Below are 15,570 nucleotides of genomic sequence, written 5' to 3' on the forward strand. Positions count from 1 at the left end.
TAAGGCCCAGACACACCAAGACAACATCAGAGAACGCCGCCTTTGTCTTGGCCGTCAAGTTGCATTTGAACACTCCGCAAAGACTACAGCCAACAGCGAACTACCACGTACGTTCTGCACCTGCGTGAGAGGAAATAACTCTCCACACCAGCAGGTGGCGGTAGTCTGTATTCGTCAAGACCGAGGACTGCGGATTTTTAAGCTGCTGTTATGATACGTACATCACCACTTAGCTTCATTCCAGATGGCCATGTCGTTGTGAAAATAGCCGTGTATTGGAATGATCAGATGAGATGAAGATGAAAAAAGATGCGCCATATTGATTTTACTCGTTGCTTTCCGCACTTCAGTTTCTATTCTCGTGCACTGATTCGCTTAAGCTGAACAGCCAATAAGAGTGATTTCTCTCACTGACGAGCTCTGCCGCCAATTCAACTATGGGTGTAAGAAAATATAAAAAAAACCCGAATATCGCGATTCTATGTTTTGTGATTCTGTATTGATTCTCAAAAACACTGTATTGATTTTTAATTAATATTTTAATAGTTTACATGCAAAGATTAACTCAGTCAATACTTTATTTTACTGGCAGAGAGATGTGTCCTTTCACAGTAGTGTTGTGATGTTGGATGTTACAGGGACTGTAATAAATGCAAATGCAGATCCCACTGTCCTGATTGCATAGAAAATGTAAACGTTTTTTTACTTAGAATTTATGCATATGGTGGTGTGTTCTTTATACTATGACAGTTTTCCATAAATGAGATTAAATAAATTGCCTTGCTTACAGTATCGCAGTATATTGAATCGTAACCCCTGTATCATGATACGTATTGTATCGCCAGATTCTTGCCAATACACAGCCCTAGATTCAACATGCTGAATCGGCCGAAAAACCTCCGACACGGAGCCGAAGGAGCGGGACATACCACAAAAACTAAGCTGACAGACGCTCATGGCCCCAAACTGTCTGACGGCTGACCGTCAGCTTGGTGTGTCAGGGCCTTTAAACAAGCTATAGGCCTGGATGGAGTCATAATGGAGTGGTTGGAGTGAATACTAACGTGTCTCCCAATGCATGTTTTAGATAATGCAATCCTTAATGCCATCCGTCAGATTGTCATGGATAACAACTCTGGCATTCATTGATGCTTCGTTCCAAATTCAAATGCAGCAAATTGGAAACCCAAGCATATAATTACGTCGGAATGCAGCGGTTAATACAAACCGGCTCTGATTAAAAAAAAAAAAAGAAAAGAGCAGAAAGCAGAGTGGTTATGTTGACAGAGATATTCAAAGCCGTTCCATTTTACTTTTCATATGTATATGCTTTTTTTCCCTTTCTTTTTCAAAATTTCAAAGGCATTATATTCAAAAGCCATTCCCGTTTCTTTATTTATGCACTACCCAGCAGATAGCAAAACGTCTCTGTAGTAGAATAAGCGGAGTCTTCATCATCACAGACACAACCTTTTTCTGCTTCTCTTGAAAAGAAAGGGAAGAGGGAAGAAAAGGCAGACAGAAACAAGGGGGACAAAAGAGGAGCGCGTGAGATGAAAGGGAGCAAAGAAAGTTGCCCGGGCTCCAGCAGCATTCATTTAGTGTCAGACATCTGCTTTTTTATTGCAACCTGATGGCATTACTCTCCCCTGGTGCCAGCAGGCAATCACCTCTTTATCACATGGCAATTATCTCTGTAGCGCTGCTCTGTGACTCGCTGACTCTCAGCACTGTCACATGTGACCCCTTATAGCCCAACCAGCCGGGGACAGAGGGGGGGGGGGGAGTAAGCGAGAGAGACAAAGAGAGGCAAAGAGGGAGAGAGAGAGAGGGTAAAAAAGGTTGAAAAGGCGAGAGAGAGGGAGACAGTAGGTCAATGAGGTGAACTAAAAGACCGAAGACTCAAGGGCCTCATTTGTTACCCCCCACGCTGGCAGGCTGTATTTCCACAGAAAGATTTGAATAGGTTTTACATCTTGTTGTGTGTGTAGTGCCAGTCCTCGCAAGTATAATACAGCTAAACCAGGTCACACACACATCCTCGTGTGTGTGTGTGCAGGCAGTTTACAGCGCAGCTAAATGATGCAGTAATCTGTTACCATCATTTCTCATGTGTGCTGTTTGAATGTGAGTCCCTCCAACAGGGGGAGATGTTTCCTAATGTGAGTTTACAGTCATCATCCTCCTTCTCATCCACCCACACATTGTCACTATTAGCGCCAAGTTAAACCATTTTCTCTCCTCTCATTTATCTACCTCACACTCCAGTCCAATGCATCTTTTAGGGAGGCAAAGAGGGGCGACGGTGCCGGAGGCGCCTTTAAATCTAAAACTTCTCTCTTGTCCGACGCAGCGTGTAGTCCTCCACCTAGAGAGACCACGGGAAGCTAAAATGGCTGTCTTCACAGAGCGAGAGAGACAGTGACTTGAAATCTAATCGTGTACAAATATGATGTTTGTGTCTTGAAGGGGGAATACAAAAGGTAATAAAAGCTGGTTTTATTACTTGCATTCAGCGATTCATGGGAGAACTATTATCACTCACTACTAACGCTGGAATGAAACACTCGCTCGCTCTCCTTCCGCTTGTGTTTTATGAAATCACCTTTTTGCAAATAGGATGTCTCCTGTCAGAGCACACCAGTGTCTGTGTCTATCGTGAAAATGGCACATTTCTCATTTTTGGCATATGTTGTCAGTGTTGTACCCCTCCAATTTGTGTTCAGAGCCCCCTCCTTCTCCTGGTTTGACTAAAATCCAATTTACTGGCTGTCAGCTCAACTCTATAATCCTATCCACTGCTGTAGTGGAGAGGTAGCTCTTTGAATTTACCATTTACTGTACTCCCTGGTTATAGCTATATATACCATCTCTCCCCACGTCTGTATTCTATGCTGTGCCACCTCCTCTTCTCTTGGCCAGTGTATATGGAGAGTGGGCGAACATGTAGTGTGTCTTTGGAGATAAAGTCCTTTTTGTGTCACTGCAGGTTTGTCCGTCCTGGGGGAATATGTGTAGTTTATCTTGCAGTGAAGAAACATTCGTCGTATCACTTCAGCACATTCCCGGTGGCTACAGGGGGAATCAAGGCAGCGCACCATATATACATGCAGCCAGCACCAATGACTGTAATGTAATCATAACCGCTGCAAAAGCAGGACACCCACACTAAAGATAACTAATATTCCCCTTTATTCCACATTATTGCGTACCTAGCGGTCTGAACCGGTATTTAGACTCATTAAATAAGTCTTTAGCGAGATATGAAAACAAGCGCCTCGCTGATAATCCGTTACTGCCTCTTGTGCTCTCATTACTTTATCAAAAGTTGGGGTGAATTTATCTCCAAGGTTGCCTCGGAGTTTCTCCACCGACTTGCTTTATTTTGCTAAATTCATTATATGCGGGTACATGGCACCCACAGTCTCTGTGATTCATAATACTAATACAAGGAGAATCTCACCTTCACTAACATCATTCATGCTGCATAATCTTTGTGTGGAGGAAACCACATACGTGCAATTTCTCCCTTAGATTTAATGGTAATTGATTCTCTCTAATGCTGAAGTATCCCCCGTGCCCTTGTTACTTTCACTCGGAACTCAATTTCCTAGCATCATCCTGCTCTTTGTCATATTATATATGTGTATGAGAGAGAGAGAGAGAGAGAGAGAGAGAGAGAGAGAGAGAGAGAGAGAGAGAGAGGAGAACGAAAGAAAGAACATTTGCTGCGCAGTGCTTGCGAGTGCGTACGCTCTGGTGTGCTTCTGTATGAGTCGACACGGGTCTCTGCCATAGTAAATAAGAGTCATGGCCAACCTGAGCGGGGCACAATGGTCTCCCCGCAGACCGCCACTGCCTCCATCACCCCTTAAACATTTGCATTTCTCCACATTTCCTGGGAAAGGGCTGCATTTCATGAATGGTAATGAAGGTGGGAGTTTTACTGGGGAGCGCACAAGAGATGGCCTCGCAATTACTCTGGGATGGTCAATTTGCACATTTCACACTGGGTCCCGCGGCTGTGATGTGAAAATGAGGGAAATGGATAAGCCCCCCCAAGACCTGGCGAACGTCAACAATTAATCCTGGCATTTAGAAACAGCAAAAAAAAAAATATAACTTTAACATCCAAATAAGTGCAGGAAGAAATAAATTTGTGTTTCTCCTTCTCTGTAAATAAATACTCTGCTGATGTCTATGTGTGTTTATGCAGTGTGTTGTGACAAAGGCCCAGGTTTTTTATCTCGGCGCTGGATGGAAAGCTTTTCTTAAATTCATTTTAGGCTGCTTCAAGTGGGTTGTGTGTGTGTGCATGCGCGTGCATGCGATGGCGTATGTGTGCTCTGCCTCAGCGGGAAAGAAGAAAGTTTGTGTGCAGATAAGTTGCCCATGGAATATTCTGAGTCAACTGTGGCCCCTGAAGCATCTCATGGGCCCAGAGGGAGGGACAGGGGGAGGGAGAGGGGAAGGGTAGGGAAAGCAGTGCGATAGAAGGTAGAAGGGGGCGCGTGGTGAGAGGGGCTGCATAGGCTGTCTGAACTCATCAAAGAGCCGGGGGTCTGCTGTGTGTGGATGGTGCCATGCCCTGAGGGGGGGTACGGTGGGCGGGGGTGGGAGGGCAGAGGGAAGCTGATGAAGGGGTTGGAGGGTACAAGCTAACTAAATGTGTGTGTGCCTACGTGCTGTGGGTAGTGAAAGCCTGAATGTGACGGCATAGCAGCACTGCTAAAGAGGAGGAGAGGACGTTAATAATTAACCGTTTAACCGACAATAAGAATCTTGACCGAATAATGTTATCAGTTAAATAACAAAATACCGCCTCATGGTTTATGCCTCCGCCAACCAGTTAAGTTGCAGTTTACATCCACGTCTGTCCAAAATGTCATCACTTCATCATATTAGACATTTGTGTGAAATTGACATGATTGGCATATGACTTTTTGAGTTATGGCCAAAAACGTTTTGTGAGGTGACAGTGACCTCGACCTTTGACCACCAAATTCTAATCAGTTCATCCTTTTGTCCAAATTTGAAGAAATTCCCTCCACGTGTTCCTGAGATATCGCGTTCACGAGAATGGTCCGGATGTACTGACAACCCGAAAACATAATGCCTCCGGCTACAGCTATTGCCGGCGCAGATGCATAAAAACATAAAAATAATAAAAAATAAAAAGCTGAGCAAAACTCAGAGGAGAGGCTTGTCACTGAAATGAGAATAGCTGGTCCACCTTGAGTGAACCTGGGCCAAAGTTGTTGCTAACTTTGGGGCTAACCCCCTTCACTTTAATCAGCAGTTGGCCAGCAAGACACGCAAACTTGGCTTGGGTCTTGAGGAGTTGTTGCATTTATTCACCGACAAATAAACTGTACACACACTGCACTGCTACGTTCACAGCTATAACATTACTGCTAACTTCATACTCACACACAGATGACCACCTCGCAGCTAAACTGGAGGTTTACTGGGAAAGTGGCTACATGTGTACACGACAATGCACACAACAACGTGGCTGCTAACTCTCCCGGACGGTTGAACCGGGGACTCAGTTGCCTGTTTTGCGCAGACACTGCAGCTGGTGATAAATGACGGATTATTTTCCATTGTTGCAGCTGGGCGGCTTGTTAGGCACTTCAACCACAGCAGTAATCTTGTTGGTTAACGGTTAATGATCGGTTAACGAGGGTCGGCTAAATTGGCATCCATCAAAACACAGAAAAAAATGCAAATAAAAAACCTCTCTGTTTACTGAAATTACAAGAAAGTACAGGTTTCACTGGCAGATACCCTGTGATAAAAACGTACCAAATAACAGCCAAGCTAAAGGTCAAACGTAGGGGTTAAATTGAGTGTCCCATGTGTTCAGTGGTCCCACCTCAGCAATACACTGAACTAGCCAAAGGGGATTACCGGTCAAATAAAAATGATGTGATCATCAATCATCAAACATGGGGACAGCATCACTTGCTGCAATCACAACAAAATCTAAATAATTGTACAGCCACTGTCACATGTTTATGTTATCTTTCAAGTTACTCTGATTTAATACGTTTTGTAGCTACATTCTGTAGAAAAAGGAGTCCATCCTGGTGAAGGTTAGCACAGGGTATGTGTTGCTTTTTGTCCATTCATCTCACTGTCCCGGGTTGGATCCACACAGGAGGGGTTTTCTACACATAATGGCTTCAAACATAATTTGCTACATCAAATATAGCTTCCCAGAATCTTCATGTTGGTTAAGGTTGATGGAATTAAAGACATGAAATTCATGCATTTAAATCTGCAATCAAATTTTTTAGCCACTTGGAGGCAGCAAAAACAAGCTGTAAACACAACACTGGCATTTATTACCTTTAAGGTTGATTTGGCAAACTTGTTAGCAAACATTAGCTCCGTATCTATTCATTAAAGAGCTAATGTTTGCTAACCAGTTTTATACGGAGCAATTTTATAGTGTTTCTGGCCACGGATGAATGAAGCCCAATATTCGCTCTTATTTTCCCTCCACCAACTCCTGAGGGAAATATCTGTCTCTTTAGCTGCTGAATGCTCCACTATGTTCACCAGCTAGTTGCTAACTTTGTCTATCTGCTCTTTGATGCAGGAGAGGTACAGTTGCCTGCTGGGACTGAAAATTACTCTACGAGAGCGGTGAGAGTGAACCAAAACAGCAAAGTTGCGCTGAAATGCTCCGTAGTGCTGAAGGAGAGGAGAACTGCCGAGTCCAGTGATAATTCTCCGAATTATTCCGAATACTACTCCGAATAATTCTACGAGCTACACCTTTCACATATGCATAGTCATTTAATTAATTGTTAATCAAAAAAATATTGATATGACCATGATTATAGCAGCTTCAAGGACTTTATAGAACAAGATGACTTCGTAGTAAACATGTAAGAAACCCTTGGGATGGTTTCTTACATATACTGTATTAAAATTCATTCCTACATGTGTCTACTGCATAGTATATGTAACCAGTACGTACGTGTATGTTAGAATTTAATGTATGTATTTATGTATAGACATGTGTCATGCCCAACTCACCGCATGTGCGTAAGAGCTGTAGGTGCTGAAGGGAAGAGCGATGGCTGGGTTGAAGATGCCAAACTGCCCAACCATCTGCTGCATACGTCTGATGGTGCGCTCCTTGTCTGTGTCGGCAAACTTGACCACCAAGCTGGAGGAAGCACCCTGAGGGGATAGAGAGAACAGAAAATCAGAGAGGAAAAAACTGCACTGACACTTAACCCTGATTTACTGCGAGCACCTTTAATGCTAACACTCGCTCAGTCAGTCAACAGTAGGATCTCACAGCATCTCATCCTCTATACCCAGAAGGCTTCGAGCTACTTCAGGAATCATATGCATATGTGAAATGTGAGGATTTATCACAAACAAAGGGCTTAAGAAGTCCAATACAAGAGCATTAATAAGACTATTGGTTATCATTCCTGATTTCTTAGTATGCCGTGTTCATTAGCAACAACAACAACCGGTGTTAACATCAATATCTAGTGAGCTCCTCTAATTGCATGTCAGGGTTTTTGTTGGCATTCTCGATGCAACATCATTGCACATTTGTATTATTGCAGAGAACCGTGCCTCCTTATTTTGTGGCTGGCATACATAAACATGAACCGAACAAAGATATGTGAAGAATAAAAATATTCTACTTATTGAGTGAACAGCTCTGTAGGGCAGATGTGCAGACAGAAACCTTCCCGTTCTTTCAATCAGTGTTTAAGATGTACAAAGTCACTCGGGGCAGAGCAGCCTCGCTGTGCATGACATAAATACTTTATATTTTCCCCCGGCATTCCCCCTCCGGTACAGTACATATATGTAACCTTGGTGCTCCTCCCCACAGATAAGGTTAAAGGATCTGCAATGTACAATGATTTGAAATAAGAGCTACAATTGGAAGTGGCTCCTATTGACCTTGGCGAAAGTGTTCTTCAAAGAAAATGTTGCTTTTTAGGGGCAATTTCCCTCATTCTGCCCTCTGTTTAGCCTCCCACTTCCTCTCTGTGACTCTGGCTATCCATCCCCTTATCAACACTATTACCTCTTTCTGCAGCCCAATAATGAAACAGCAGGTGTGTCTGCCACACACCCTTCATTAAGAATCTTCAAATGATTTAGCACTACAGTTGACCTTTCGTGTGCTCCGCCTCTCCTCCCCTCTGCGCCCCCAAACTGGCCAATCGATCCACATAAAAGGCCGAAATATTACTCTGATCTGACAGTGTAGAAAGGTTGTGTGTCAGTCACGATAAGAGGCCCCCTGAAATTGGTGCAAGATTGTCAATAACAGTGGTGACTGGTGAACAGCCTGGATTGAAGGTTGGGGGTTGGGGCTTTTAAAGGGATATTTATTGGTTTGGTTGGATCTGGGTTAAACCTGGCAGGAGATGTGTTGGACTGTGGGCGAGCGGTTATAAATGGCAGGTGTGATGCTAGCTATATTAAGTTCCCCTTTGTTTGCATATTCCCCTGACTGAGGTCCCAGTAGTTCTGCTAATAAAGCCATCTACAGAGATGCTCAAAGACAAGCACTGGACCTTTCGACTGTAGCATATAGATTTTATCCTCTCTCTTTCTCCCCACTTTTCCGCCCTCTCTCCTCCTGGCTGGCTCGCCGGTTGAATCACAGGTTTGAAGGATTGTAGGTGCGAGGCCAGTTGGTTAGTTGGCTGCCTGACTGAATGGCTGATTGTCTGGTTAGTTGAGTGATTGACTAACTGGCAGGCTAGCTGGCTAGATGGTTGGCTAACTGGCTGACAGACTAATTGTCAGACTGTCAAGCCGGCTGACATCTGTACTCCGGCCAGCTGAGTGACTAATTGTTTTGCTTCTTGCTGTGAGTGCCATCCTGTCACACTGGAACAACACTTTTCCTGCTCATTGAGAGCTGTGTATGTAACATAATCTATAAGAGAGATACACTTTCTGTTTCTCAATCACTTAAGCAACATCTCATCAGTGCTGTAGCCAGGGTTTAGAAATTAGTGAGGTCGAGAATTTCTTCTTTTAATGAAATTTCACTTAATTTCCTGCATTCTGGTGAATTTTTGTGCACCAATTTATGGTGGAAATGTCTTTATTTATGTAAAGGAAAACACAAAATTCAGGTGGCAGGTGACAAAATATAAAAATGTAATGGAATATAATGCAGTAAGGCTCTCATTCTGTATTGCTTTCAAATATTTAATCTCCTGTAGATGAACTTTTCTCATTTCATATTATCTCTACTGAGTCAGCACACATGTAGGCATCATTTACTCGTCCCTTCTCTTTTGCGTCTTGTGTTTGGGGAAGTAACCTCTTTAAATGTGCATGTGACACCTATTCATGTCAATAATAGCCCACATTATTCATTTTAATTAGTGATTAATTGATAAACTCCTGGACTTTAATAGCTCATATGTGTTTCAGCAAGATTTATGTTAATGTTCAAAACTTTCTGCAACATGTCCCACATATCGGTGTTCTCTGAGAAGCTGAGAGTAAAGTTGTAATATTTTGAAGAAAAAAGTTATAATATAATAAGAGTAAAGTCGCAATTTAATGAGAATAAAGTCATAGTATTTCAAGAACAAATCGACCTGCCCAATAGTGACATTTTTGCTCTGCTGATATGGTAGTATCCCCGTCAGACACAACCCCGTTTGGCACTCTGGTCTCTGGATGAGACAAAGTTTGAAGTGATGTTCATTCAGATGCAGAGAGATAGTGGACTTTTTAGGAAATATTTACCGAGGTCCGGACCTCGTTGACCTCATAGCTGGCTACAGACATGAATCTCATATATTAACACTATGCTCAGTCACTACATGGTTGACTTTGGCACAGTTACAGGTTCAGGGTCTGACTGTTGTGTCTGTCCGACTTTTTACTATCTGCATCATTAACTTTATTATGAGCTTTAACTTTGGGAGAGTCCAGGACATGGCAGTGCAGGACCAGAATGCAGAAGAGATGTGCTAGTACATATTGAATATTTTAAAGTCCTTCTAAAAAGAAAAAAAGCTATTAAAGGCCTAGCTGCTTTGGTAATGAGAGCTGCGTGTTCCTGCTCTGCTTCTCTAATTTTTGGGGAAGGCTGAGTTCTATAATCTGAGGGTATTAAGTTGTAAGTCAGCCTCTTTTCTAATGAGAATTAGACTGGACTGTGCCTGCTTGAACGATAGAAACACGGTTTATTGTGAATTGACATGTCTGGTTGTATAAGAGCCTCGTGCATGTATGTCCCACGCTCTGCAAGGAGGTCTATACACTGACTTTGCCCTCCCACTGGTTCTCCTTAGGACACCTGAATGGTATGGCTTATCGGCTAAGCATCCAATGCCACATTTGTTTATCTCCCAGGTTTTCCCAGTTAGGCCTGTCAGGATATCAGTGAGTAGAATCTGAAGTGTGAAGTAAAAGTCTCATTAAATTTTTAAGCTGCCAAGTGTGAGCAGAATCCCCCTGCCTGGCGGCTCCCAGCTGCCTTAGAGAGTCACTGAAGGAAGGGGAGTTAAACAGGGAGGATAAAAAAAGGCACTACAGAGATCCAGAACCAAAAGGAAAGTCTGCCTCTTCACAGTTCCTTCTCATTGCCAAGGAGGCTGTCTGAGTTCCACGCCCAGCAATACATCCCATACGTCTTTAGCTTTAAACATATGCCAGCTTGCATTAGTGCAGGGTAAAGCTATTAGGATCCCATGTCCTGTATTGGTATATAGCTGTATTAGCTTCAAGTGTCACATGGTGAAGGCCATAATGGTGTCCCAGTCTGCACGGGTTAGTCAAACTATGATTCAGTCTGTTCAAGTGCGAGCAGAAAAACAAAAATTAAAGGCCCAAACACACCAAGCCAAGAAGTAGCGGTGATGAACGCCGGCGCCTTTGTCTTGGCTGACAAGTTGCACTTGAACACACCGCAAAGACTACAGCCGTCGGCCGGTTACCACGTACGTTTGTGCCTGCGTGAGATGAAATAACTCTCCACACCAGCAGGTGGCGGTATTCTGTATTCACCAAGACCGAGGACGCTGGATATACAAGACGGCGTTATGATACATACATGAAACAATGCGCCGTTTGTCGACCATTTTCACACCACTCTCACTCACCACTTAGCTTCATTCCAGACTGTCATGTCGTAAATATATCGAAAATATCTGTGTATTTGAATGATCAGATGAGATGATGATGAAAAATGAGAAGAGACTAATGTGTTTTTCCTCTTGACTTTACTCGTTTGCTTTCCTCACGTCCATTTCTCTTCTTGTGCACTGATTCGCTTAAGCTGAACAGCCGAATGAGCGAATCAACATGCCGAATCGGCTGAAAAACCTCCGACACGGGCAAACTAGAGCCGACAATGTGGGACACAACGCAAAAAATAAACCGACAGACGCCCACCGACGGCCTCAAACTGTCCGACGGCCGATCGTCAGCTTGGTGTGCCAGGGCCTTAAGAAATACATCCCGTCTTTCTAATAAATTTCAACATCCTTACAACAGACACTTTTCCATCACCGCCTGCAAAAATAAAAACTGCCTCTTTTAATCAGATTGTAATGCCACTAAAGCTTCCCGTTACTCCACAACATATGGCATCATATTCCTTCCACATTGCTTACCATAGATTAAAAAAAACTATTTTATATCAAGAAGTCACGACTTAATATTAAAAATTAAGTTGACCAGAGTGGTTCCCTCAAGAACATGAGTGCATGTGACGCTCATCTGGACACCACTTGACACATCTGTTTTGACGCTCTGATGGGTTTCACATTTCTTTATATATAACAAATTTCCTTCAGCTATCTATTTTGTCCCCCACTGACGCTGCATATACAGTTATACAGTATAAAGCTTATAATTTATGTCCTTTGCATGATACTATTCCATGCTCATTGTACTGATAATGCATTACCACCCATGGAATCATAAATACACATCCTCTTTGAGCTTGGCTGGTAAAATAATGGATGACTGTAATCTATTAGGTTATTAGAATGTAAATTGCCTGGGTAGAAAATGCTTGTGGGGGAGATGACAGATCGTAAACAATAAACATTAACTTAAAAATATAAAGGCAGAACATTGTTTAATGAGTAGCAGCACAAAGATCTATCATCCTTGTGAAATACTGACATTAAAACTCTGCATCTCATTGAATGCACAATGAGATCATTACTGTTTTCTGACTCAAACCAGCGTTTATATATTATAGTATCCGCTGCTTTTTGTGCCTTTCGTTTTATCATTATTTAAGGCAGTGACATATTGATCTGTACATTAAAACAATGTGTCTTGTTGAGTATAAACCCTGGCACTCATTGCACTTGCATGTGTGCGTGTTCTCTGTCTGAAGTAATAGAGAAGATCCATCAGCTCACATTTGGATGCTTTTTTTTCTTTGCTCTTCTCTTCACTCTCAATCATCCAGCTCTGTCTTTTATGCAAACTTTACCTCATTTGCTTTCCTTTGTTCTGCTCTTATCCTTCCATCATCCTGCTCCTCCAGTGTTTCTGTGTCAGTCCCTGTGTCAGCTGAAACAGCCTCAAACTCGGGCTGAGCTGACGCGGAAACGGAGTGAAAAAAATCAGCACGGCTCTAAGGACCTGACCTGCACACACCCCCCCACCCCCCTCGTCTCGGTGTAATTCTGTCCCGGGACTAACTTCCTACACGGCCCTGCTGAATCCCGGCAATTTGCTTTACAGCTCTAGCGTTTAAATGTTTAATTGAGCCACTCATACCCTGAACTGTGTGTGTGTGTGAACAAGGCTGAGGGATGGTGGCGGTGGTGTGTATGGGAGGCGGAAGTATGCAGGCTTGAAATATGACAGGTTACGGGTGTGATGGAGATCCAGCCAAGGTCTTATATGTGACCTGCCGATGCACTCCTATAATTTATACACTTAAACTATCTTGCTATCATCCTTCATGCGGTGACATTACGTCGTAGTTAGCTATTGGCAGATAATGTTTCATCTGGATGGGTACACAGAAGTATACATGTATGCATACCAAAAGTACATTTTTGCATGCACTGCCATTTATCTACATACATATATATACTCTCCACATACGTGCACACACACTCCATGCGGATTTTCTCTTTCCTCCCCGACTCACACATACAATACATACAAAATGCCCACTCCCCCTCTACATGAATAACACAAATGTATTCAGCTCAAGTCCTCCGAGCTGGAAAATAAGATCAGTCAGGGAGCCTTTTGACCCCAGCCTGTGGCTGTACGAGCATGTGACAGTGAAACAGAGAGAGGCGCAATATAGAAAGAGTATGTGTGTGTGCTCATGCAAATGCACTAGCCACAAAGTGCTCCTGTTTGTACATGTTTATGTATGCGTAGACATGAATGCATGTGTGCGCACACTCGTAAACTCTAAGAAGCCAGTGCTCATGCTTTGGGGGGGATTGGCAGTAGATCTATCAAACTGCTGTAGTTAGTCGCGGTGTTAATATTCAGTGCACTTCAACACCTCAGCTGGCGACGCTATTGGCCGGGCTTTATTCATGGTCATCTCTCTGAGTCTGCTCAGCAGCCACGGCCTTGGTGGCCAGTAGTAAATATGCACAGACACACACACACACACACACACACACACACACACATATATATATACGTAATAGGGCTTTCAAAGTTAACGCAATAATGACACGTTAACGTAAATTCATTCTAACGCCACTAATTTCTTTAACGCATGCAATTTTTAGGTTGTAATGGGCTCAGTTTTAAGGCTAGAGTGAAAATACTCTATAACGCTCCAAACTCACGCTAAATGTTGGCGAGGAAGAACTGGCATGGACACTTTTAAAGGGGACCCTTGACCTCTGACCTCAATATATGTGAATGAAAATGGGTTCTATGGGTACCCACGAGTCTCCCCTTTACAGACATGCCTACTTTATGATAATCACATGCAGTTTGAGGCAAGACATAGTCAAGTCAGCACACTGACACTGGCAGCTGTTGTTGCCTGTTGGGCTGCAGTTTGCCATGTTATGATTTGAGCATATTTTTTATGCTAAATGCAGTACCTGTGAGGGTTTCTGGACAATATTTGTCATTGTTTTGTGTTGTTAATTGATTTCCAATAATAAATATATACAAACATTTGCATAAAGCAGCATATTTGCCCACTCCCATGTTGATAAGAGTATTAAATACTTGACAGATCTCCCTTTAATGTACATTCTGAACAGATAAAAAATGTGTGATTCATTCAATCGTGATTAACTGTTTCAATCGATTGACAGCCCTAATACATACTTTATATTTTTTTATTCGAGCGCTACAGGAATGAGTCTTAAACCCCAGAAATGAGTTAGCATTTTAGAACTTCCAGCTCCCTCATCTGGAAGTCAATTTGTTTTTTTAATGGGTTTTTAGTTAGATGCCTGAAAGAAGGTCTGTGGTTAACACAAGCTGAAGAGATTTCAACGTTTTGTTTTACGACATAAAATACATCAATAAATACCATACTCTGGAATTTTAAAGCCATTATGTTCTTAAAAAAGGCGGAGGCTAACAAGTGGCTAAATGAGACTACTAAACGTCATCACGCCGACTCGTCCGCATTTACAGCCACGTTGTGTATACCCGCGTTCATGCGACCGTTGTGTATTTCGTTTATAGCCTAACGTTAGCTTTTTACTTCTGGAGATTGGATTCACACTTCAAAATCATAAAAGTGGTGTTCATTTGTGAAGATTATCTTGCTGAACAAAACGTGCAAGTATCATAAAGGTTAGTTTGCCACAGAGCTTAGTTTCTGCAATAATCCAAAATCCAATGGAAAAATCCCATTGTCTTTTTGTCGAGGGAACCAGGGCGATGCTAATTTACGTCATCCCTGCAGCACTCTATGGTCTTTATTCATGTATTCATTTTTCAATGCATCCAAACAAGTAAATGAAAGATTATTTATTTATTCATTCCATCAATGTTCTTGTACGTGACTTCTTTTTGCAGCCGTGACTCAACTGCAATCAACATCAACTCAAATGGATACAGGATGTATGGTCCAAGGTTTTATCCAGGATCTTTGCCACATTGATGGACACTTTGCTCTGAATAGCACCGTCCTACTGAGGCGTAATGGTCCACCGGTGGTCCGCTAATCTCAGCGAGGCAGGCACACTGTGCCCTCTCCTCCAGCAGCCACAGGATATGAGATGCTGATCAGATTTCTATAATCAATTTACCAGAGCAGGAGGTATAAATCCTGTCCATTCACTCATTCTCCCTCTCCCTCTCTGTCTCTCTCTCTCCCTCCCTTCTGCCCCCTGCTTATAGTTAGATGAATAATTCAGCAGCCAATGTGGTGAAAGGTGGAGTAAACAAGTCTATTGCCTAATATCCCGAGAGGCTGCCAAAGAGAGACGAGTGAGGGCAGAGAGCTAGCAGAGATAGGGGGATGGAGCAACAGAGAAGGAGGGTATCTATGGAGAATGGACATCCAGAGTCTTTCCTCATGACCTGCAGTCATTTGCACTTAGATTGACTCAGAGGTTGCGCCAAAATGGCACAGCTGGC

At 42.9% G+C, this 15,570-nt stretch overlaps 1 protein-coding gene across 15 annotated transcripts in view; it reads right to left on the bottom strand.

Moving 5' to 3' along the window:
* The window catches only part of celf5a (cugbp, Elav-like family member 5a), a 253,865-nt gene that overhangs the window by 26,088 nt on the left and 212,207 nt on the right, over nt 1–15,570 (bottom strand). For all 15 annotated transcript variants that reach the window (XM_037769149.1, XM_037769138.1, XM_037769151.1 and 12 more), the window contains exon 6: nt 7,051–7,197. In XM_037769149.1, the coding sequence (XP_037625077.1) occupies nt 7,051–7,197 (147 nt within the window). The remainder of the gene's footprint in view (nt 1–7,050; nt 7,198–15,570) is intronic.

Source organism: Sebastes umbrosus, chromosome 5, assembly GCF_015220745.1.
Source record: "Sebastes umbrosus isolate fSebUmb1 chromosome 5, fSebUmb1.pri, whole genome shotgun sequence".
NCBI classification, from domain to species: domain Eukaryota; kingdom Metazoa; phylum Chordata; class Actinopteri; order Perciformes; family Sebastidae; genus Sebastes; species Sebastes umbrosus.